This window comes from Alosa alosa, chromosome 6, assembly GCF_017589495.1.
Source record: "Alosa alosa isolate M-15738 ecotype Scorff River chromosome 6, AALO_Geno_1.1, whole genome shotgun sequence".
NCBI lineage: Eukaryota > Metazoa > Chordata > Actinopteri > Clupeiformes > Clupeidae > Alosa > Alosa alosa.
In genome coordinates, this window is record NC_063194.1 from 30,706,636 (window position 1) to 30,732,625 (window position 25,990).

Below are 25,990 nucleotides of genomic sequence, written 5' to 3' on the forward strand. Positions count from 1 at the left end.
TCTAGTGTCATATATGTATATATTAATTTTGACATTTATATAAATGTCAATTTGCCTATATAGGCCATTTTGCATGCAGTGTGATGCAGAGCACACAATCTTGCAGAGCTAGTCTCACTGAATACAGGCCTCATTTACTGTATATAATGTATGTGATTGCCTGTTTTCTCTGAAACTTTTGGGGTGCAGAACTTGGTGGGGCTTTCAGGGGTGGTCACAATTAACTTGATTTCTCACTCGAACAAACTTGAACTCAAGGATTACTTTAGGTAGCAGTTAGTTACCAGCATTTAATGAGATTATAACACACTTTAAAACTACACAAGTAAATTGTTTTGGCAAACGGTGTATATAAGAAAGAAACACAAAACCATAAGCTTTACAGATATTATCATGAGAGTACTGTATACAACCAGAAGACACACATGGGAAGTATATGGGCCTCAATGTAAACACATTTAGGTCTACAAACATTATGATGTATAAATTCACCATCCAAAAGAGCAGTAGATACAAATTCACAGCCCTACTGCTTGAGCTGCATGTCCCACAAACACTTATTTCACTCATTATAGTTTTCATGTTCATCATTTTCTCTGTGCTACACCCCTTCAAAAACCCCTGTATATTTAATAAAACCCCTGTATATTTAATAAAAAGAATCCCTCTGCACTGGTACTTCAGATTACCAGGTAAAAGAATCCCTGTGCACTGCTACTTCAGATTACCAGGTAAAAGAATCCCTGTGCACTGCTACTTCAGGTTACCAGGTAAAAGAATCCCTGTGCACTGCTACTTCAGGTTACCAGGTAAAAGAATCCCTGTGCACTGCTACTTCAGATTACCAGGTAAAAGAACCCCTGTGCACTGCTAATTCAGGTTGCCAGGTGCTGGTGGGTTGCAGGAACATGAGAAATGTATGCAAAAATCCTTTACAGGGAAGCTACATCAGGTGCGTAACTGAAGCGCTCCGTTCGCGTTGCGTCTGCTGCAACAATTAGCTTCCACTATAATTAATGTAAGTAGCTACACCAGACTAGATAGCGGTGCGTACATTTGAAAAAAATAGACCAGTCTTCTGAAATGGTTTTTACGCGTCGCATACAGGACGCTAAAGTTAGCACCCGTTGTAGCTTCCCTGTTAGAACGCAGGCTGATCAGTCATGGAACCTGGTGACCCTGTAATTGTTTATTTCACCTGTGGGTGGTGTTGAGAGTTTGGGAAGCGGCCTTGAAGAAGCAAACAACTGAGACGTATAAGTAATTATTCATTCTCTTACAAACAAATTGATTAAGCATGATTATTTTTATATATATACCGGTATACATATTTTGCACCATCATTTTTTGAACACAGTCACACACACACACACATATGCACACACACAGGGCCCGAGCCGGGGCAATATACAGTAGGTAGCAGGAAGCTATGTCAAGGCAGAGACTCTGAAATGGGTGAGACCTCTCCGATGAAGTGGAAGTGAATAAGCCAATCACATGCAACCTTAAATTCTGACCTATCTATCCATCTTTTATTAATTAACTTCGGCCTCACTTTGTGTATCTGGCTTTGCTCTGGTCACAGCGAGCATACACTGTCTGCAAAATACGCTGTCAAACTCGCGAGAGACTGTTATTCTGCTGCTTCTTGCGGTGATGCCTCTTCTCCTTGTGCTTCCTCTAGTTTCTGCTGGTACTGACTCTTGAAGAAGCCCGACTGCAATTAAAGACAAAGGACAGTGATTGTTAGAAATGTATACAGACCAGAAGATGGAATAGAAAGAAAGGAATAGAAAGACTGATAAACAAAGAATGGAATAGAAAGACTGATAAACAGACACGGTTGAGCACAACACAAATGAAAATAATTAGAGTACATGTTAAATGTTGCCTGGTCTCTGTGTGTTTATTTGTTTGTTTGTTTATGTATGTATATAATGTTTATTGTTTAGTTTGTTTGTTTGGCTAGTAGTCATTGAGCTATACCATGCTGGAGCTATCGCTAATTTCTGCTAAACATAAAACTCTAGGGAGTTCCCTTAAAGCGTACACAACATGAAACTTTGATTAAAGTATCATCAGTGTCTATACACATGAACTCGAGCATTGAGAACATTGTTTGTGTACACATAGTTTACTAAAAAGAAAGGTTTTGAACAACTCACTCCTTTACTGGCAAGATGGCGGCGAGCAGAAAAACCAAGTGAGTTGTTCAAAACCTTTCTTTTAGTAAACTCTGTGTACACAAACAATGTTCTCAATGCTCGAGTTCATGTGTAGAGACACTGATGATACTTGGATCATCATGTTACTTCGATTTCATGTTGTGTCGAGTGTTTTAAAAATAGCGATTTTGACACGATCATGTATCAAAATAGTAGCGCCCCTAGGATTCCCATGCAAAAGGCCATTTGACCCGAAAACGACAACACATACGAGCTTAAAAGTGAAGCTTCCGACGTAATTATGCTTTTAAATGAAAGTTTGACTCGAGTACATTCACAAAAACACCCTAGGATGCATTTTGGGGAGAGTTATGCTTTAATTGTAAAACAATTATATGTGTATAGTGTTGACTGGTTACCTTGGTGAGGCCAGCAGTCATGAGAGCCAATAGGATGAGGCCACCCACCACTCCACCAATGATCTCCTTAGTTAGGTCTGGCTTGTCATAGACCTCCACAAGAGTCTCAATCTGCAGGGCACATGCACAACTTTACAATAACGTGACACAGTAATGCAAACCTATGAAAGCCCCTTTCTGCCACATAAAAAAAAAAAAAGAAAAATGGCCACAAAGTAAGAACAAATTCATAGATACTTTTGAGAATTTTGAGATTTGAGATAGAAAGTAAAAATATCGAGACAGGCCTACTAAGTCAAAGTGTTGATACTAAGTCAGAACTTTGAGATACTTTCTCAATTTTGAGATGCTTTGCATCATTGCTTTGCATAATTTTAACTCTAAATGTAAAAATGAAAATTGTATTGTCTGGTTACCTTGGAGACTGGTGCCTGGTGGGAAGAGTCTGTTGAGTAGAAGATGTACTTGCTGTCATCGTACTCCAGTGTAGCTAAGCTGACCAAGTGAAACAAAGCAGAACGCAGGCCAGTCTGAGTAATATAGAGAGATAAGAAAGAGGAGAGGAAAATATTAAGTTGGAAAATTACAATATTAAAGATAAAAAGCATGGACAAAATGTACAAAAACTAGGAGGTGCAAAAAATATCTCCCTGAAACAAATTGAATCACATGATGGATATTCATTACTATTAATGTATTGTCATATACATGTACATCAATGTTTCTTAAAACTGTCTGGCTAAGACTTCTACTGCATGTTTTAACCCTAATGCCCACCCCACTCCATTTAATGCTGTTCTGTGAATACCCCAGGTGCAGAACCTTTGTAGAGAATAGATAAATGCTTTTTTTAGCGACAGGTGACATTAACTTTTAACCCTTTCAAGTTGTCTGACAAATCCAGCACCTGTTCGATCCATTCGGAGCTCACGTTCCCTGAGATGCTGTAGTGTCTTTGGTCGTCTCTCATCATGTAGGAGTTACACCTGAACTCCAGACACACGGCAATGGAGCAGTTCTGGGGGAGAGACAAGGGGAACAGGGAGAGAGGAAGACCAGGGGGACAGCAGTGCAGTGGTGAGTCCATACACTTCAATCAAAAGCTCCTCAACTGTCAGCGTTCCCACAGAGGGATGCAGGACCAAGCACGTGCACATACATAGACCCACGAGCCCCTGTCCTTTTTCTTCCAGGAGAGAAAGTGGCCCTTTTTTCTGGAGTGCTTAAAAAAAAGGTGACTATACATATTCCTGACTGCACACAGCTTCCCTGTCAAAAATACTAAAAGCTAAATATGAGGTCTTGCACAGCCAGCAGGTCACATCAAGCAGACAGGCAGCCCCTCTCAGCACCCAGCCCAATTGTGGTGGTGTTTCTTTGGAGGGGACAGGTGAGTGGTGATGAACTAGGGTGGCCATACGTCCAGATTTAGGCGCAGCCTCAAGCCAGACGCTCATTTGTCCTTCTTTTTGGAGTTGCACTGGGCCTCTAGAATCTTTGCTGTGATGCAGCATAGCGTTTCTCAAACTATGGACAAGGAGACCACTGGTCTACGGAGCCGCAGTCAAATTCTCAAGGAACCGCGGACCGACAGAAAAAGAAAAGAAACATTTTCGCAATCAGGAGGAAATACATGCTAATTTGGTGCCATCAAACACAATTAAATGGTAGGCGTTCATTCAATGCAATGTGCGAGAGAAACTGAAACCACTTGATAATGTTGTAGCAAAGCTCTCCTGAGCTGCTGCAGAGGGTGAAGTACAGACAAGTGTGCTGCGATGAACAGTTGCGGAGCAATGTAACAGAGAAGAAAGGATGTGTTTTTTGATGCACTATGCGTCAATCGGGTTTTTAAGGGTTAAGGTAAAAATCTTGCATAGTGTTCCTTTAATTACATGAAGACAGCATGTCTCCCCTGAAATCTTCCGTTTAAATACATATTAACTGGTTTTAGTGAGAAATTTAGCCTACAGATGCAAACAGAGGGTAGAAAGAGGGAATTGTACATTACTACTAATAACGAAGACCTTTGTGTCTGTGAACTGAGTCTTTTGTAGAAATATGTTGAGTATCAAATATTTGCATGAGTGTTGAGGATATTCTAATACATCTGTTAGTCAGATTTGCTAGCATGTCACCTACTTGTTTTAAAGCATTTTTATTCTGCCCTTTTTTTACTTGAGCCCTGCCCCACAAAATCTCTGTGTATGTCCCTGTGTAGGACTATGAAGGTGTGTTGGGAATGGAGTTAGGTCACAGAGAGGTAAAAAGCTCCGGGTTCAGGAACTAAAAGTTGAATTACCATTTGCTCCAAGGTGATTCTAATTAGCGCAATACACGACTCATAGATACGCTACTTAAATCCACAGGTAGAGACCCAAGTAGGACTTTGACTTTCTGAGGCCAGAGTTTTTCCAATGGGAGGTAGGCTCTTCCCATCTTGGATGTATACGTAGGGAAATATCTGAAACACTTTTATTTTTAACTCAACTTTAGCTATTACATTGCTATACTATAACAGGAACTGTTAGAGTAGAACCACAGAAAAAATCCTCATATTACTGGGAATTTACATTCTGAGCAAGATGTTCAGAATTGTTTTGTGTTGGAAATGTTAATTAATGATATTACACTGCCTCCGTCTCAGACATGACATAACAATGTGTTTTGTAAGTGTACACTTCACATCCACTAAAAATAGAAGTGAAGTTCTTCACTTGTCAGACAGTATGTAAGGGATAACGGCCGCCGAGGTGTCCTGTTATACGGAATTAATGGACGAGGGCGAGGGGCAAAGAACTCCCCGAGAGATATGAGATGGGTGACTGAAAAACACATAAAAATGGTTCTGGTGTAAACTGGCCTTGAGGTTGTGTGAAATGCTAATCAATGTTTTTCTAATCACCACATCAGGCTCCTTGTTGTCCTTGAAGGTCTGCTTCAGGTCTATGATGTTTGGATTCCTCTCACGCCCTCTAGAGCATCCCTGGATCTAATGAAGAATAGAAATACACAGTCTGCCAGAGATACTATTAAACACATAAATGGATAAATCCAAAAATCTAACAGGGCATGATAGGGAATTACAGGAAATTCAACACATGACTGATTATTATTATAATAGTTGTATTTCTGGAAACGTATTAAAATATTTATCTAAAAGGTGATGAACTTATGAAAGTATTGTATTTCAACGAGAAAAAAAATATTTTTTTTAGACATCTGCCAAAGCTACGTAGACACAATTGCTAGTATGTATTGCATTATTCGGTAACACTTTACTTGACGGTGGGGTTCATAACACATTCATAGCAGCTGTCATAAACTGCACATAAAGCATTCATGACTGTTTCATTAGACATGACTCAACATTCATACCAAACCTTTCATGAATGTGGAAGACAGAACGACGACAACTTGTCAAAATAAAAGTCCAACAATCGCAAAGCAGCATTGCCGTTTTTGTTCCAAACCTCTTATCTGATCACATCTGAGTCAATGGGCTGCTACTCCAGCGCCGAAAAGACAGAACATGGTTAAGCAAATCATTTTTGTTTCATAAAAATGATTTTGTTTTATGATGTAACCTTTGCAGATGATTTCTCATCTTTTGCTACTGGGAATGTCTAACCGTTCCAGGTTACATAAATACAGGTCAGCTGAATGTAGGCTAGTTTACCTCCCAGTGTTAAACTCAGTGATTACGAATACTTCACAACTTGTATAGTAAAGTGACATTCGATGTAGACTTTATAAGATATTCATAAAATATTTACAAAGGCTGGAGAGAAAAACGGCAATGCTGCTTTGCGATTGTTGCACTTTTATTTTGACAAGTTTACATCGTTCTGTCTTTCACATTCATGAAAGGTTTGGTATGAATGTTTGGTATGTCATGTCTCATGAAACAGTCATGAATGCTTTATGTGCAGTTTATGACAGCTGCTATGAATGTGTTATGAACTCACCCGTCAAGTAAAGTGTTACCCATTATTCTATATTGAATACTATTGCACACACTTGCAAACTGTCCACATTGGTCCAGATATCTTTGCCTTGGAGTCTTACTGGAACATGAACTACAACAGTAAGATTGAGTCCTCTGATTTGGTTTGTCACCTGAAAGGAAGAGAGAGTGAGAATAACAAAACACTTATTTAACAGAAATTGTTTTGTTTTTTGTATTGTTACATTAATACACAGGATTAGATGTTAAAATCCCTTGTGCCAAAATCCAAGGTAAAAACACATTCAGAAGCCCCTACTCAAATTAACTTTAAAAAGCTACCCACAAATCTGCCAAGAAATGGTCACAAACACAAGACAAATGGCCCATCCAACAGCAGTATATATGCGGCATGTCATTGGGGTTATCAAGTGGGCACCCTCATTCACTGATGTTTCGTTAAGTTAGGCCCAAGACACCTCATGAAGGCTTAACAGTGAAACCAGCGTCTTGAAGACACTCCCCTCCATGCTGCCACCATATTACCACATTGAAATATCCCATACCCAAAATACTCTTAACCAGCCTAGGCATGGTCTAGGTTGGCTAGGTTGGTCCGTCCCGTTGATGTGCACTGAACCATAAACATAAAAACCCTAGCCAACCACCATCAACCCAGGCACAGCCCATTGCAAACACAAAACAAATTAGCCAGTTAGCTTAGCCAGTTAGCTTACGCCCCACAGCGCCGGACAGTAATGGAGTACATTTACTTGAGTACAGTACTTGAGTACAATTTTGAGGGTTCTGTACTTTACTCGAGTATCATTTTTGGGGAGTACTCATGACTTTACTCAAGTGAATTTGAGAGGCAAATATTGTACTCTTTACTCCACTACATTTATATCCATAACCGTGACTACCCGTTACTTCTTCTAAAAAAAAAGGAAAAAAGAAAAATCTCGGAAACCCTCAATTTGTTGTTTCCCTCTCAAACGTGATTGGATTGTGCAGGCGCCACTGATTGGGACAGCCTATCAGCAATCACCTTCAGCTTTCCGCCAGAGTCAACTCCATGGTCAGATTTAGATAAGAGACGAAACCATGGACGAAACAATGGATGAAGACGCAGCAGGTCCGTCCCGGGAATGTGCCAACCGGTGGCCCCACCTCGCCAGACAATTTTCTGAACAAGTTAATGATAGTTTTCGCTTCAAGTGTTTCAATTACAAAATAGTATTTTGTATTTGAAATACGTATTTTAAATACATGTATTAGAAATACTGCAACATGGTAAAAAGATGAAAATGACTTGATTTTACTTTCAATTCCTTTTACATTCTCCAAGGTATTAACATTAACATTTTTCATAACTCCATGTAGGACGTTTCTGTACATAAATGTAAGCACTGTGGCAGTAGTAATGCAATATTTAGAAAATGTAGGCTACTCTTGTACTCTTGATACTCAAGTACTTTTAAAAACAAGTACTTCAGTACTTTTACTTAAGTAGACATCTGACTGTTGTACTTTGACTTGTACTTGAGTAAAATTTAGCAAAGGGTATCTGTACTTTTACTCAAGTAATGAAGCTGTGTACTCTGTCCGCCTCTGACGCCCCATCACAAAAACAAAACAAATTAGCCAGTTAGCTTATGCGTATGTAGATTGATGAGAAATTGGGGGCTAGATTGCCAAAAAATTATTTGCTATTGTTGGTGAAGTGGCAGCATGAGAAAAACATTTGGGAAACACTGCTCTAATATTTACATATGTATTCTAGAAATTAAACTCTAGACTCTAGAATTTTTATTCATGGTATGGTTTCCATAACAGCATGTGAATCGATGATGGTGTGTACAGTGTCATACAAAGGGCTGCCACACAGTGTAAGAGTTAAGTAAATATTTCAGAATGTATAGAGAACATTGGATATCTTTGGAGACGTAGATTTAGAAAGACATAAGACATGAATGTGTGCTTGTGTGTGCTTGATATGGTCTACTCTACCTCTAATTCTTGTATCACTGGTTTTTGCAAGCGATTATCTCCTGCAGTGAAATTAATGTAGTTCGTGGTACCTTTAAAACTGGGAAAGTACAAGAAAGAGACTGAATTTAAATAGTGTTGAAATAATGGTGGTCATCAATGATCCATCACTTATGGTCTTCATGGTAGCTTGTACAAATCAAATGTTGAGAGTGTGTTCATGAACACCGACCTGTTCAGAGTTACATAAATGCTGTATTTGACCCCAATGTCCAGACTTTTGGACAACTGGCTACTGGAATGATGTTCATCGTTGTCACTGGAAGAGATTACATCTGTCAGTCAAATATTGATAGTTGACACATATTTAAACAATGAGGATTTCTTAAAACAAACACCTAGCTATGCTCTACCCTAAGTCCTCAGAATTTACCTTGAAGCCAGGGCCCGCATGGTGACTCTGTCACCAAAATGGCTGCTTTCACCAATTCCATACTGAACAACAAAATCAGCCTGAAGAAAATAAAGATAATTTAGAGTTGGTATATTCATTTGCACATTCCTGTGTGTGTGTGTGTGTGTGTGTGCATCCCCACTAGTAAAACCTGTCAAGAGATCCCTTATGAGGACAAATTTCTGGTCCCAACTTAATGGTCTGGTTTCACCTGACATATTCATATCAAACATTGTCTTGCCTTACTACTGCCTCCATTTGCATTTTAAATGTGTACATGTGTGTGTTTGTGTGTGGTTTTGTAAAGGAACCAATATGAGGACAACAAAGTTCCTACTAGTAAAACTTGTCAAGAGGTCCCTTATGAGGACAAATTTCTGGTCCCCATACAATTCTGGTCCCCACAGACTGAGGGCAGGGCTCTACACTAACATTTTTTTCCAGGAGCACTTGTGCGCCCAAGTTAAAAAATTTAGGAGCACAGACAAAAATGTGGGTGCACAGTCAGTTCTGTACTTAATTTACACATAATCTAGCATTACACTGCAGCTAACAGTTAAACATGCCAGTGTACCAATTGCGAAGATTATGAATGACTGACGACATTTACAGGAAACAAGATTTTAAAGAATAAGTAATATTAGTGCCTACTTTATTTTCAGTCTGTTCTATTTTTCTACATTTTGTTAAGTAAGGAATAATGTATAGAACGCCGGTCATTATGGGGAAAATAAGTCCTGACAGGGCGAACCGGACCCCGACGCGCCAGCCCTGAAGGGACTTATTTTCCCATAATGACCGGCGTTCTATACATTATCGCGCTTATTATACGGCTACTTGCCAAAACGAAAAAAATAAACTCCACGATATGTCGCTTTACACTTAATTGTTACCGTTTCGTCGTGGCTTTTGCTGAGAAACAAATAGTTCGCAACACACGCTGAACTTGATTCAAACATTCTTTAGAACACAGCTGATCAACTGTCTGCTTTCACTTTTGAATGAAGTTCCAATGCAAAAAAGTGACCGAATACTTGGCGGAGTGATATGATCAGCAGCACAAAACCCGTTGCCATTGACAGCGGTAATTATATGTTTGCAGCGGTAATTACATGAATTTATTTTACCGTAGAATGTTGGGAAATCCCATTCAAGTCAATGGAGCGTTCTACTAGCATTGTGAAGAGCCGTATAATAATATAAAATAGTATAAAGCATTGCCAATTTGTATTTAGCCTGTTTATCAAGTACCTGCCAAATGTAGGCTAATTTGATTTATTTGTGAATCCATCTGTAGCTAATCCAGATATTTTCTCTTCCACATAACCCAACATATCTAATCAAGGATATTTATTTTTATTTGAAATATCTGCATAGATGGGGACAGTAGGCCAATGGTATGCCTACTTTCGTTTTGCACTTCAGCTTGTATTTGGTGTAAACAAACAAGCATGTGTGGAAGCTTGGAGTTGTCAGTAGCGTTCTACCTTTAAAGAAAACGGGGCTACTTTTGTGCCTGTTCGCTACAGCTATATTTTGCATATTGCATCCAATACGTCAACTGGGCTAGGCATGTTACCTTTCCTTCTCTCACTGCATTCTCAGAATCTCATCCTGTTCCTCCTATATCCGATGAATTCGGTGGGTTGAAGAAATTAGTTATTTTGCATCTTGGCTGGCTAATCTAACTTTCCGCTTTTTCTGCGCACTCTTGAATTTCATAGAAGTGACTAGCTAGTCACAACACGAAACTGCTAAGGTTGATGGGAGATGTAGTTTATATGCTGCATTCGCGATGTGATCATATGGTACGCACCAGTAATGTTTCTCGATGTTGCGGTGTATTTTGTAGACAAACATTGACATGGTTAGAAGTCATTTGCACCAGTGCGCCTAAATATTTTTTTGCACTCGCATGCCATAATTTTTACTTGCATGTGCGAGTGAAATGGGCGCACTGTAGAGCCCTGGAGGGTAATAACCAGACGGTACCAAGCTAATATTGTTGTTCTTGATACAACTGAAAGTGCAAAACATTTCTTTATAATGGTTAGGGTTAGGCATAGGGCCTGGTCTAAGAATAATTTAGTATTATTTAGTTACTGTATAATGGAAGTCTCTTTCTCTCTCTCTTTATGTGCCCGTGTGTGTGTGTGTGTGTGTGTCAGATGGGTATCCCTCAACCTTGTGTCCGGCCCGCAAGATGGGTCTGTTGATGCTGCAGTCCGTCTTTCCCAGGGTGACTCCATCTGTACTGTCTAGAGAAGTGCACTCCACCCTGCCCTGCAGCAGCAGACACAGATACGAGCTCATTCCCTTTATATCTCCACATGCAGAATCATATCAAGGTTACTGTTCTAAAGACCTGTTTTCCCTCACCTGGCTCTTGGTGAAGGTCCTGTAGGAGAGACCAGGAGGGTATGAAAGAAACACACGGGTGTCGTAGGAGTTCTCTCGTCTATTCTCCACACTCACTGCCACACTTATCTCCTGTGCAATGCCCACCTCGATAATGGATCTGTCAGGACAAAACAAGACATTTGGGTGAAACTGCCCACATAATATGAGGCACACCCTTACATCATGTGGTAATGGGGTTTTATAAACAGAGAGTTAAGGCCTGTCCACAATGGCAGTGTTAAGTATAATAATAAATGTAATAATTATGGGTTTAAATAATGCTCTAGGTATTAAGAACAGCAACGTCTGTACTGCACACTGTAACAACAACTAGATGAGAAAATGTAGGGTTAGCTAGCTTGGGGTTATGATTCAGGGCCTCGTTTCCTGATAATGATTAAGACGTTCACAAGAGGGACTTTACAACTTACATGTAGGTTTACAATGCTTTCGGGAAACCAGGCCCAGGTTAGATAGGAGTTAAGGAGTTAAAATACATAAATACTGCTCTAGCAATTAAGAATAACAGTGTCCACACTACAAACTATAACAACAACAACATGAACAAAATCTATTTTGTTGGGATCACTTTCTGAGAGATTTTGTGAAAGATGGAAACTCTGACAGCAGATCGGAATACATCATTTTGTTATAATTGCAACAATCTTTATAGTGAATTTTATCAGTGTGGAGGGGCCATGACATTTGGTTACATCTTCCCATGATTGATTGAAACCTCTACAATGCCAATGGACAGAAAACCAAAGGATCGAAGAGTAAACAGAACAGTCCAATGGTGTGCTTGGATGGCTTACCCAGAGAAGTTGAAGTTGATATGGATTTCATCAATACACTTGTTGTCCTCTCCACAGTCAATTTCAAAGTTTAACTAGAACACAAAGGCAGACATTATATAAATATATTAGACTAGCCTAAAATTGAAGCCAGAGTACATACTGTAGATAATTAGATAATCACCATCTTAACCACTTGGTGACTTGCACAGTTTTGAAAATGAACGTTAAGGGTTGTTTTAAGGACATGTTTGTGAATGCCCATAGGCAGCCACTCTATAGCAGTAAAGGCAATTCAAAACGAGTCAGAAAAGTCGAGACAGGACCAATCGTCAAAATTTCGGTGTCCACCACTCTAATTCATCCAAAACAAACCAGAAAAGGGGCTCAAAGTGCTAAATACCGGAATTATCCTTTAATAGATATCAGAATCAGTTTTGCAATATACCTAGTTGTTCCTATGTATTTTGGTCATAGTAATATGAATCATGAGTTGAGATACAGTCTTAATGAACACAAAACTGTATCCCGGCCCATTGCAGAGACTCTTACCTTCTCATCTTTGGTAATAGGGGAACTGCTGGACAGTTTTGGTGTCAGTTGCTCTGCAGACGGGATAGGAAGCCCCTCGAAGGAGAAGGCTACCCGGACGTCCACAGGATTCACAACATCCTCTGGGGAGCACTGGAAGAAGACAAAGAATCACTGTCGGTGAGTGTATGATGAAGGTAATAATACTTTGTGAGTAAAGCATTTACCTAATCTGAGTGAATCCTGACAAAACCCAAAATGGTGTTAGGAAAAATGAATTTTGAATTTGCAAATTTGAATTCGGTCTTCAGATCCATCTGAAATTGGTGCATTATACCAAATTGTTTCAGATGTACAGCAAACATATTCTTTTGTAAACAAAGGTTTTAAATGCAGTTGTTGCTAAATTAATGCTGCCACGGTATCAGAATTAGGACAGACGCACAGTGTAATCGCGGTTCCCTTTTAAATGATCCTGCCGACGTATCCTTGTCTGGCCTAGATCCATATAGACAAACGTTTATTTCTGGGTGAGAGGGCACAGTTTGAGGTTTAAAATCGTTGGAGTTCCTTTGAACCGCTTTGAACCAATCACTAACAACCAGCGTTTCATTATACAGAGAAGTTTCTCTGCATCACAAGCTTGCATCTTATCAGCAAACAGTCACAAGTTTCATCTGCGTAACTCTCGCCTAAATGCATCCTGGTGTTTTGTGAATGTACCCGAGTCAAACTTTCGTTTAAAAGCATAAGTACGTCTGCCACTTTTAACCTTGTATGCGTTGTCGTTTTTTCGGGTGAAATGGCCTTTTGAATGGGAAAGTAGTGCCAAGGGGCACTAATATTTTGATACATGATCGTGTCAAAATCGCTATTTTTAAAACGCTAAGAAGGCTCGACACAACATGAAACTTTGATCGAGGTATCATCAGTGTCTCTACACATGAACTCGAGCATTGAGAACATTGTTGGTGCACACAGAGTCTACTAAAAGAAAGTAAACTTGGGTGAATTGTTATTCTTATTAGGCTATAGGTCCAAATTAAGATACTGTAGCCTAAAGATTCTGAGTCTAAGCCTTAGTTTAAAAAAATGATACTGATACTGCTCCATTGGGACGTAATTATGGGGCGTGTTTCAACCGATACAGGGGGGGGAATGCCTCTGCACTCAATTGGATAGACCTAACCAATCAGAGCAACAAAATAGCTTACCGTGAGGTGTAGGAAGAAAACACATAAACCATCCTTCTTCTCCTATATCCCCTCCGTTTTTAAAAGTAATTCTGTTGAACAGTGATATGCAACAGCGCTGTTTTCCCTTGATGAAAGTGAAACTTTGGCCAAAGTTTTCAGAAATAATTGTTTTCAGTGATACAACCTCATTAAGTAATATGAATTTTCCATCTAAGCCATCTATCCCTCTAGCCACAGCATTTTTGTTTCAAACATAAGCCTAATTAAAGCGTGCTCAGATGACGTGATAGACCAGGCGCTGTTGCTCACCTGTCCATCATCGTAAAGCCTGATTTGATTGGTCCGCCCGATATAGGGCGAGCATACTTCCACCACAATGGAACAATGCCAGACTGAACTTCCCGACCTCAAATGTTGTGGGCGGGACTAAGTTTGGAATGGCACCCATGCTAAAGGCTAGCCTATATACTTTAAGACATTTCTACCCTCTCAAAGGGATACACATTCTTACAGTAAGATTATGTCACATTGACTGCAGGTAATCATTGCTAGGGTAATAAATAACACTCCCTGTAGACTCACCTGTACAAAGAAAGAGTGTTCAAAACATGTTTGCAGAGACACTGTGACCTCTTTGTTTTCCCTCCTGTCTTTTCCTGTGAAGAGGGCACGGACATTTTGACGGACAAAATCTAGGCTCAGTGTGTAGTTGAGTTTTGCCTTCAGTCCTGGAACAAAAGGAATGCTCAATATCTTAGTACACTGTTTTCAACAAATGTTTAGGCTCTTTTCTTGTATGACTTAAATACATATTATTCAATCCAGGTACAGTAGCAACTTAAAGTCCAAGTTGGGGCATCTGGTCAAAACTGCACTGAAGATTGTATGTCATCCAGACCAGGGGGTCGTTTCTAGAAAGCATCGTTTGCTAACTTGCGTTGCAACCTTGGTAGTTCGCTCCATCGTTCTTGGATTTGGTGTTTCTAGAAAGGGTAGTTCGAACTCTCAATCGCAAACCAGGACGCAAAGTTTGGTCGTTTGAACTACTGCCCCTAGGCAGTCGCACTTGTGTCGTTCCTTGGTAGTTCCTGTTGGTGTCCGGAGCGCCCAACCAAAAATCACAACCGCCTAACCAAAAATTGCGAAGTGGATGTTTATCTTGTGACTCAATGATTGATCTATCCTGTAGCTTAATTTTGATTAAGACACTGACTCCCCTACTTGGCTCATTCTTGCTATTTATGTTAATTCAAGTATTGCCTTGCTTTTAGTATTATAATCTTCCCAGACCCTCATAACAGTAGTGATAAATGGTGTAGTGGCTAAAGCAGATGACTTATTATCCCAACATTATAGGTTCGATTTTCTTATGATGTGAGATTGTCCTCTTGCTTCTCGCTACCTGCAGGTGAACTAGTGTGACACGTAGATTAAATTGTTTTTGACTGATGTCTTGTACCTATGGTCTCTCGATGTAGAGTAACTATATGTATGGTCAAAACCTGTATCGTAGGTCTACTCTTACTCAGAGATGAAAAAAAGAGACAGGATGCGAACTCCGGCCGAGCGCGTAGTGCACTGATATGTTGCCGTTAAGCCACGAGACAATTGATAACTTTTGCGATACCCAGACATTCGTCCAGGATATATATTTTTTCCAACATAGATATTTAACACAAATAATGGCACATATTGGTCGGCTTCAGTAAAATGTTTTATATAGGCCTACTTGCAATTAATAGGTTTAGATTTTTGCAGATGATAATGACAATGCCAGCATTAATCACTCGGTTTAAATGAGAAAAATGTCAACATAGGCTGTGGCAGAGAATTTCTAGGGGGTGGGGTATTACACGTTGCCACTGTTTCCACCAATGATATCTATCGCTGCATCATCAACAACGTTGTTGGAACTACAGTGTTCGAACGTCGGAGGTAGCAAATTGCGACACAGGTAACAATGTCGTTGTTTGGTCGCAAGTTGCGTCGTACCATGGTGGTTGAGCAACGTCGTTGCTAACTTTTCTAGAAATGACCCCCTGGGCTACATGCAGGCACTCAATGAATAGTCAGTCCTCAGGGAGGCACGGCAAATTTTAGAGGACCCCACACACATCCTGGGGGTCGTTTCTAGAAAATTTAGCAACAACGTTGCTCAACCACCATGGTACGATGCAACTTGCGACCAAACAACGACATTGTTACACCTGTTTCCAGAAAGCATCGTGCCTGTGTCGCAATTCGCTACCTCCGACGTTCGAACACTGTAGTTCCAACAACATTGTTGATGATGCAGCGATACATATCATTGGTGAAATCCTAGAAATTCTCTGCCACCTATGTTGACATTTTTCTAATTTAAACCGAGTGATTAATACTGGCATTGTCATCGTCATCTGCAAAAACCTAAACCTATTGCAAGAATATAAAACATTTTACTGAAGCCGACCAATATGTGTCATTATTTGTGTTAAAGGAGAATTCCGGTGTGATATTGACCTAAAGTGTGCTGAAACATGATACCGAGTGTGAACGTATGTCTCATAGCCCATCTCGGCTTGTCCCCTGCACTCCAAAATCTGGCGCTAGTTAGCCTATGCTACCAACAGCTTTTTCAATGGTGGTGCTTCGGCATCGGGCTAGCCATGCAAATAAATCACTGTTTTACACCATTTACGAGGCTCAATGTATCTTCACACTTCATTGGTAGACTTCCGAGGGCCCTGACATTTAAAACGAGACATTGAGAACTTTGAAAAAGCACTGGTAGTTTACTTACAAGACGATTTATAGACAGTATCATGAAGTTTAGCGTTTGCAGTCGAGAAGTCGAGCGACGAGTAAGAATGAACAGGTATGATAAGGGATCAGATTCCAAAAATATTTCAGTGGAAATGCATGGATTCCAGTTTCTTCCAGTAGCAGCAACTGGACTAAACAAAATACAAAAGCTCCTTTATTCCAACTGTCATAAAAATGCTCAATGATAGATATCTGGTTATCTATATGTTATCCGGTGTGCAGCTCTAACCGAGTTGTCCTTTGTTGTGTGGGCCTGTATGTGTAACTGTTGTTGTTTTTTATTTTTCCTCTTGGGGACAATAAAGTATACTTTACTTAGCAGCTGTAATACAGGAAGTACAAAATCAAGGGCTATACCTCTAAAAAAAATTAAAATAAAATATGAAATATTTGAACATGCGCATTAGACATGCACACTTTCCAGAAATCTATACTTAATCTATTTGCATCACAACAGCCAATGTTTTGTATATCATTGAAACCAAGAGGCCAAATTGTTGTACCTGTCAAGCTATCCTTAGTGACCTTAGTCATGTGGAAGCACACGGTGGCTTCATTCAGTTGAGGACTCGTACAGTCGTAAATGGACTTGGGGATTTTGGATGGTTTAAATGTAACACTTGTGGCTATAGACACGATGGGCCTTGACCTGTAAAAGAAGACATTTCATTAATAACACCATCAGCACCAACATTGTACACAAAGCACACTTTAAGGATAATTAATCTTCTTAGAAATTATAGCCTGGGTAAGTGATATTTATTTTAGTGTGGGGAAATAGATTTTTTTGGTTTCCATTATGAAATCATGGGGGAGTTAGACTTTTGTTTTGCTTTGTTTTTATTTTTTCCCATTACCAATAGTTGGGAGTGACAAAGGTGATGACAAAAGGAAACAATTTGATGGGTTTATTAGATCAGACCGTATTGTGCCTTTGGATCCTACTGCGATGTGCGATATGTGTGTGTTTGTGTGTGTGGCTGTTGTGTTTTAAGAATATGAGAACCTAGGCAGCAGAGCCACTCTTTTGTACTCAAGTGTTTGTGTGAAGTCCTGCAAAGCAACCGTTAGGACAACAAAATTCCCACTAGTAAAACGTGTCAAGAGGTACCTTATGAGGACAAAATTCCCACTAGTAAAACGTGTCAAGAGGTACCTTATGAGGACAAAATTCTGGTCCCCTCCTAATGGCCTGGTTTCACCTGACATATTCACATCGAAAAATTGTCTAGCTCTACTACTGCCACCTTTTGCATTTTCAATGTGTGTGTGTGTGTGTGTGTGTGTGTGTGTTTTAATGATATGAGAACCTGAGCAGCAGAACCGCTCCTTTGGACCCGACTGCGATGTCAGGCAGTCCGTCTCCACTCTGGTCCAAAGCAGACTGGGCCACGGTCAGCCCAAAGAACCGCAGTCCGGACCGCACCGACAAACCCGCTATCCTCTATAATAGAAGTGATGAGTAAGTGATGATTGTTCATGTTCATTTCTTAGTTACAAGTTGAGTCAACAGTTAAAAGCTATTCATTATCTGTCTGCTCTGCATCTCTCTCTCTCTCTCACCTGTGAGTAGGTGGGGTTGATTCCTCCTCTCCCCCCGTTGAAAATGTACACACTGCCCTGTCCGTTATCCTCCAGAGGAGCTCCCACGGCCACGTCCCTGATACCGTCCCCGTTCAGGTCAGCCAGGCTGGCCAGAGACGAGCCGAACCTCCCCCTCTGACCCTCCAGCCCCAGCAGGGACACGCCGGTGACTTGCACGCTGCCGAACATGTAGAATGTGTTGTACTCGTACTAAAGGGGAAGACAGGCTTTAATGAAAAGTGCTACAGACTTTATTGTAAAAGTTAAGACAGTATCCTAATGACTGCTACATATCACCTGATATGATAATCTGTAGACAAACACTTTCCCCTCTCTCTCTCCCTCTGTGTGCATTGGGGCAGATGCCAGAATTAGATCAGTGTTGGAGTCTCCGTCCAAATCCACCACACACACCTCTGCTCCAAAGTAGGAACCAATCTGAACGGAGCCAGGACGACGACAGGAAAGTACACACATACACATACACACACACACACACACACACACACACAAAATTACCAATACATAAAAATAATTTATTGATCGAGTTCATATTAATTCTATCATCATTTGATCAAGTTCATCATTTCGAATTGATCAACTAACCACACTAACCTACACAGGGTTTAAATCACAGGTGCAAAACTATGTGTAGCAGCATGAAATGACATGTCATATAATCTAAAATTTAACAAAACACAGACAAAGTAGTGTCAGTGTTTCCCATACATTGACTTATTTGTGGCGGTCCACCACAATATCAACACTGACCACCACACAATGATTTTCCATGTTTCATAGATGGAATTAGTTCTTTGAAGAGCTATGTACACCTTTACACAGCCTCTCCTTGTCTCTCAACAAACCTACATGCACGTTTAAAGAAAACATTAACAATCCTGCAATTGTTGGCATAAAAATCGACTGGCTAAATTGTGCTTAAATCTGCATCATAACCTTGCTGCGCTAATTTGTTAAAAACTGTTGCATTCAAGTTAATTCTGCAAACCTGCCACCACAAATAGAATTCAATTCTGTGGGAAACACAGGTAGTGTAGCCTCATTGTGTATAAACCACAGGACAGTGTTTTATGTATTAAATCGATAGTCTGCCGTTATAATTTATTTGCCTCAGGTGTACTGTGGAGGGGCTAAGACTAATTTTAGTGGCTGGCTAACACATACTGATGACTTGTGCTAGCCTAGCACCTGCAAACTCTTCATCTAGAAGGACTGGATGAAACGTGTTAAAAACTGTCTCCACTGATATCACACTTGCTAACTTGGAAATTAGGTCCTATGTCCAAAAACCTGAACCACTGTTTCGCACTCACAGTTCCCAATAGCCCAATGAATCAGAATCAGATTGTGTTTTAATCATAAAGAAGAATGAAGAAAAATAATACCCAAGTACAGTATATTATCCCCTTTGTTTTAACCTCATAGCTGAAAAAATGTATATACCTTGGTTATTAGTGGGGAAATTACGGTATATTGTATGGTCCAAACTCAGTATTATAGAGCATGGCTACCTGTTCACTCTCCATCGTCTGTGTTCTATATTTGTGATGGACAACCACTTGTCCTCTGTGTTTATATCGTGGGGCTCCCAGGACGACATATCTGTTTCCATGCCCTGTTGCGACAGCCATGGAGTAACCTAGGAGATGGCAGAGACAACATGGGTAATGATAACAGGTATATGTTGGGTGGTCCCTCTGTTTTTTAAGGGATCAGATTCCAAAAATAATTCAGTGGAAATGCATGGATTCCAGTTTCTTCCAGTAGCAGCAACTGGAATCCATGCATTTCCACTGAATTATTTTTGGAATCTGATCCCTTATCATACCTGTTCATTCTTACTCGTTGCTCGACTTATCGTGACTAAATTCAAGATGGCTGCAAACGCTAAACTTCATGAAGATACTGTCTGTATAAATCGTCTTGTAAGTAAACTACCAGTGCTTTTTCAAAGTTCTCAATGTCTCGTTTTAAATGTCAGGGCCCTCGGAAGTCTACCAATGAAGTGTGGAGATACATTGAGCCTCGTAAATGGGTGTAAAACAGTGATTTATTTGCATGGCTAGCCGATGCGAAGCACCACTATTGAAAAAGCTGTTGGTAGCATCGGCTAACTAGCTTAAGATTTTGGAGTGCAGGGGACAAGCCGAGATGGGCTATGAGACATACGTTCACACTCGGTATCATGTTTCAATACACTTTAGGTCAATATCACACCGGAATTCTCCTTTAAGTGGTTCTTCTTTGGAAGGCAAAGCATTTAACCTCAAGATGCTCCGGGGAAAATGGCCCTTGTAATATAATTGACATATGTAAGTCACTTTGGCTAGAAGCATCTGCTAAATGTCCATGAAAGTTAAGTCTTGAATAAACAAAATCATGTTTAAAGTTCATCTCATAACATTTCCTTCAAGTCATTTCTAGCCTTTTGCCAGATATTAGGCAGCAATTATTTTACGATGGACACACTACTACTACTACTACTACTACTACTACTAATAACTAGATGTACCGCAGAGCGGTACAAAATATGACCGCCGCCCAGTCCAGCACATTTTTTCCACAAAAAGAAATCACGCTGAAAGGCCTATATGATTCTAACTGTCTCACTAAATTGCATTATCCACACTCAATTCTCACTGGTATCTGCTAGACAACAAGTACCAAAACATGATTAGTTCATAGATTTCACATGTAAAATTCATTTTACACAACCCCACCTCCATCTTGCCTGTTCATAATTCTGAGAAATTCTTGATTGTTTGTGTTATGTTTATGTTATGTGTGTGTGTGTGTGTGTGTGTGTGTGTGTGTGTGTGTGTGTGTGCGTGCTTGTGTGTGTGCCTGCGTATGTGCCTGTGCATGCAAGCGGACATATGTCTACTGTGTGAGTATGTGTCATACGTATGATTACTGTGAATGTATGTGTGTGTGTGTGTGTGTGTGTATCTGTTTGTGCACATATGTGCACATGAAATGGGTTAACATGACCCCTGGAGGCAAACATATGGAAAAAAATGGTCATCCTAGGCCCTACAGTTCTCAAGATATTCACAGAGAACTGTGTCTGCCCTACCCTCCTTTCGGGGGGTCCAGTCCAGCAGGGGGGCTACAGATCAAAACGAAAAATGACGGTTCCATGCTATCCATGTGGGGGTACATGCCCACCAAGTTTTGTGTAGCCCGGTCTTTCAGTGTCCCGGAATCCTTGTTGGTGTAATGCCACTAAATGTACACATAAATTATTTTATTGTAAGGCCCCCCATGAACGAAAGTACACAAAACTTGGCATGCATTCGGAGGGTGTCATAATGATCCTACACTTTTAATTTCGTGCAGTTTTGACCTTGTCAGCCAGAGATATTGTGATGAAAACACCTCATTTTTTGCTTTTTAATTTTTAACTAGGTGGCGCTATACATGAAATATGTGTTAATGGGATGGGTTGACATGCCCCCTTAAGACCAACATACATAAAAAAGGTGGATCTCCTAGGCCCTACGGTTCTCGAGATATTCACAGAAAACTGTCTCCGGCCACCTACAGGCCAGTTGGTGTATAGTAACATAAATTAATTTATTGTGTGGCCCCCCATGAACGGAATTCGACGAAACTTGGTGTGCATTCAGAGGGTGTCATAATGATCCTACACTTCCAATTTCGTGCAGTTTTGACTATGTTAGGTCACAGATACCTGCAATTACAACACCTCATTTTTACTTTTTTGTGTTTAACTAGGTGGCGCTATACATGAAATGAGTGGTTATGGAATGGGTTGACATGGCCCCTTGAGATCAACAAAGAAAAAAAAATGGTCCTCCTAACCATTACGGTTCTCAAGATATTCACAGAAAACTGTGTCTGCCCTACCCTCCTTTCGAGGGGTGCAGTCCAGCGGGGGGGCTACAGATCAAAACGAAAAACGATGGTTCCATGCTACCCATATGGGGTTACATGCCCACCAAGTTTTGTCTACCCCGGTCTTTCAGTGTCCCGGGAATCCTTGACGGAAATTTGGACATGCGAAAAAGAAAAGAAAAAAAAAAAATCTGACTAAACCTATATGACCGCCGCTTCGCTGCGCGGCGGTCATAATAATAATAATAATAATAATGATAATAATAAGGTTGCATGTTTCTGTGAAAATATTATCAGTTTGCATGTATTTTATTTTATTTCCAAAACCAATTCTGTTGAAGGTAGCTCAAATTAGTTTGACTTCCTTACCCATATAACTTTCTGGTTCCATTTGGTCAATCTTCTGAGACACGGGGTTCTGCCCATTGGCATTATATTCCTGGTAGATCCCCTTCCACTGGAATGCCCCCACTGCGCTCATCAGATACGTCTCCTAGAAAACACACAGAAACACATAGTGGATATAGACAGGCTGACAGACAGAACATTTGAATGATATCCAATATTCTGTAATGGCTGGGTTTAATGGTGTTTTATACTAAAGGAATAGAGACTGTGTGAACCTTTGGGTCCATAACCAGCGCAGCACTGAATCCTTCCTGTGCAAACTCCATATGAGTGGAGTCCCCAGACGTTTGAGTCCCTGGGAAAGAAAATGGTTAGCCTTTTATTGACAACTAATTGATTAATCGATGAATTGTTGCAGCCCTACTAGCAAATGTAATAATTGTTTACAACCTACACACACACATGCGTGCACGTCCACACACACACACACAAACACACAGAAAGAAAGAGGGGAGAGAGAGCACAGATACCTTCAATGGCAACAATGTTTTCCTCTAATGTTGCTTTCAGTCCATCCAGTGCATTGAAATCTGACACCGTAAAAACATGCTTTGCTTTAGGCTCCGAGGCTATCATGTCCAGCTCAGATTTCTTGTAACCTCCAACCTGAGGAGTTCCAGATGCACACACCGACATGAGGACAACATTCAAGACTTTTGTTTCCTTTAGTAGTAAGTAAATATTATTCTATATGTATAACAGGATCGAGACTTGAAAGTTTAACTACAAAAGGTCTAACCATTTCTTAACTACGCAAACTCAGTTATCAGTAAGAATTCAGCATGATTCATACATTAGACAGCCCACTTTAAAATGACATAAAATTGCACCATACAACATAAAAATTAAACAATACTGTACCCCAATAGCATAGCATATAATGTTACTCCAATGGGCTTTATTTGTGGCATCCTGTAGACTTTCGTGTCCATTTGAAGCTCCATCTGTAATGACCAGCAACACCCTCTTGGCTTTCGGCCTGTTTCCTGCACTTTGTACGAACAACTCTCTCCTGAGGAATAAATGGGTCATTTATTGTACATGTGCCCCTATATTACGGGACATTGCTGCACAGACAATGATGGTGCAATGAGGCTGGGAAAAACACTTTTTGTGTTTGCACCGCATGGAACTGCATGGGGCGATCAAAAGAGCCATTTTTTAAAAATCAATAAATATAATTATAAATAATACAATGATCTTCTAATCTGTTGATAAATGTAAACAGCAAGTAGCCTGAATAACATCTGTTGATTGGCTATCTGTTCCACCAATTTGTTGTTGTTCATGTTATAAATAGACTGTTAACCCAATGTCAATCTGGAGGTGCACTGAAGGGAGGTACAGTATGTGTTTGGCTGGTGATTTTAGATATCAGAATTTTATGTGCAATATCTAAATCCTCATTTAAGTCACCACAAAACATCCAGGCACTGACATATTGATACATTGTGGTCTCATCCCCTGTGGTCATAAAACATATCAGACTTACATGAGCTTATTTATTGCTTCTGCTGTGTATGTCATATATCCATCCTGAGATATCCTTCCCACTTCTCTTTTCCATGTCTTCCAGCTTTTGTACTGATTGAACTGTTTGAAGTTTATTGCAATCTTACATTGCACAGAATATTGTGCAACAGCAAACTAAGGAATGTGGGAAAGAAAGAAATAGTGCTTAAAGAAAAACATGGTAGGCTATTCAAACGGTATAATCATATTAATACACTATAATCACAACCAAAGTACTATTAGCACTGGAAGCCCATGAATTATCCTTTACATGTTGCATCAACCTGCCAATGTTTTAACTATCCTACACCTTTATTTTAAAATATTGCTTAGCCTGTTGTGTAGCCTTGAGACAGTCATAGAATTATACTGTAGTTACATCTATTAGTCAAAGTCAAAGTCAGCTTTATTGTCAATTTCTTCACATGTTCCAGACATACAAAGAGATCGAAATTACGTTTCTCACTATCCCACGGTGAAGACAAGACATATTTTACTAATTTAAGTCCACAGACAAACATAACATTCAAGTAAACAAAAAAGTAAGTAAATAAGTAAATAAGAGGGCACATATAATAATGAAAAAATAAGAGCAGCAAAATTTGGTTGAAATTGTGCATAGACAGTCAATAAAATACTAGTGCAAAGTCAGGCCAATAAAAGGCTTGGGTAGTTCTGTTTGACCTAAGTATAAAGAAAGTGGCATAGTGGTGGAAGTTATGTAAGAGCAGCAGAAGTGTTGTGTTTTCAGGACAACAACAACAAGGGAGGATGCTCTCAATGGTGCCTCGGTAGAATGTGGTCATGATGGCTGGTGGAGCACTTGCTCGCCTGAGTTTCCGCAGGAAGTACAGGCGGCGCTGAGCTCTCTTAAGCCAGTGATGCAGTGTTGGTGGTCCAGGAGAGGTCTTCACTGATGTGCACCCCCAGGAATTTGGTGCTGCTCGCTCTCTCCACCACAGCACTGTCGATGGTCAGTGGCAGGTGTTGGGTGTGACCTCTCCGGAAGTCAACAACAATCTCTTTGGTCTTGCTGACGTTCAGCAGGAGGTTGTTGTCCCTGCACCACGTGGTCCGATGCAAACAAGTTTCACAAGTTTCTCTCATTGGATGGATAGTTTCACAATCAGGGTAAGCGCTTGACATTATCACGTACATGTCAGAGTTCCTCAAATTATGTAATTATGTGGGATAATATGTTATTATTAATGTCCAGACTTAGTGGCATCTAGACGATTGGAAAAAAGTGCAAAACTACTAGCCTGGCCATGCCCACCTAGATCTCCTTTTAGGGAGATACTAGTCTACTACTAGTCTTCTAAGGGAGAACACCCTTTTTCACTAACATTTCCAGAAATACTGCAGAAAGGACAGGCCAATCAGCAATGCGACTTTCGAAATTGAATGGTAGCAACAGCTGCAAGCATCAAAAATTGCAGTTGGAAGAATGTGTACATTTATTTACAGCAAAGGTAGGCCTACATACATTGTTTCCTGACTGCTGATGCTGTTTATTGTCAGTTTGTAAAGTTTACATGTAGGTAAAGTAACAATAGGAATCTCTGATCATAGTGATCATCGGTTATTCTTTGAAATCATTGGTTCAGCCAGGGCCATTGGAAGGGGCGTGCGAATTGGGCCATGGCCCAGAGACTTGCTTCTGATAGGCCTTGCACCTGGCCAATGATGTTGCATATTTATGTCAAAGGCTGTTATCCAATATTTTTCTAAAATAAATAACTGTATTTAATTGGCATAGACATTGTTTCACAGATCAAAACAAAGTAAATAAAATTTTACTTTACGTTTTACTTTACGTTAATAAAATTTATTCTATTTCTACTAGTCTTTTGTATCTGATCAGAAGAAGCGGGGAATGTCGGCAGCACGTCACCGTGACTGCTTTCATAA

General features: G+C 40.1%; 1 protein-coding gene across 1 annotated transcript in view; it reads right to left on the reverse strand.

The window, feature by feature from the left end:
- Nucleotides 1-270: 270 nt before the first annotated feature.
- LOC125296740 (integrin alpha-M-like) overlaps nucleotides 271-25,990 on the reverse strand; it is a 40,325-nt gene continuing 14,605 nt past the window's right edge. The window contains exons 7-30 of the mRNA XM_048246816.1: nucleotides 24,060-24,214; nucleotides 23,429-23,579; nucleotides 23,038-23,173; nucleotides 22,783-22,862; nucleotides 22,529-22,652; nucleotides 19,813-19,940; nucleotides 18,578-18,718; nucleotides 18,260-18,490; nucleotides 18,007-18,140; nucleotides 17,200-17,345; nucleotides 14,477-14,622; nucleotides 12,720-12,851; nucleotides 12,189-12,262; nucleotides 11,353-11,491; nucleotides 11,158-11,256; nucleotides 8,953-9,032; nucleotides 8,752-8,838; nucleotides 8,541-8,619; nucleotides 6,605-6,703; nucleotides 5,490-5,576; nucleotides 3,492-3,602; nucleotides 3,001-3,114; nucleotides 2,585-2,695; nucleotides 271-1,717 (exon numbers count right to left, since the gene is read on the reverse strand). Coding sequence (XP_048102773.1) covers nucleotides 1,634-1,717; nucleotides 2,585-2,695; nucleotides 3,001-3,114; nucleotides 3,492-3,602; nucleotides 5,490-5,576; nucleotides 6,605-6,703; nucleotides 8,541-8,619; nucleotides 8,752-8,838; nucleotides 8,953-9,032; nucleotides 11,158-11,256; nucleotides 11,353-11,491; nucleotides 12,189-12,262; nucleotides 12,720-12,851; nucleotides 14,477-14,622; nucleotides 17,200-17,345; nucleotides 18,007-18,140; nucleotides 18,260-18,490; nucleotides 18,578-18,718; nucleotides 19,813-19,940; nucleotides 22,529-22,652; nucleotides 22,783-22,862; nucleotides 23,038-23,173; nucleotides 23,429-23,579; nucleotides 24,060-24,214 — 2,868 coding nt within the window. The 3' untranslated portion in view covers nucleotides 271-1,633. The remainder of the gene's footprint in view (nucleotides 1,718-2,584; nucleotides 2,696-3,000; nucleotides 3,115-3,491; nucleotides 3,603-5,489; nucleotides 5,577-6,604; nucleotides 6,704-8,540; nucleotides 8,620-8,751; nucleotides 8,839-8,952; nucleotides 9,033-11,157; nucleotides 11,257-11,352; nucleotides 11,492-12,188; nucleotides 12,263-12,719; nucleotides 12,852-14,476; nucleotides 14,623-17,199; nucleotides 17,346-18,006; nucleotides 18,141-18,259; nucleotides 18,491-18,577; nucleotides 18,719-19,812; nucleotides 19,941-22,528; nucleotides 22,653-22,782; nucleotides 22,863-23,037; nucleotides 23,174-23,428; nucleotides 23,580-24,059; nucleotides 24,215-25,990) is intronic.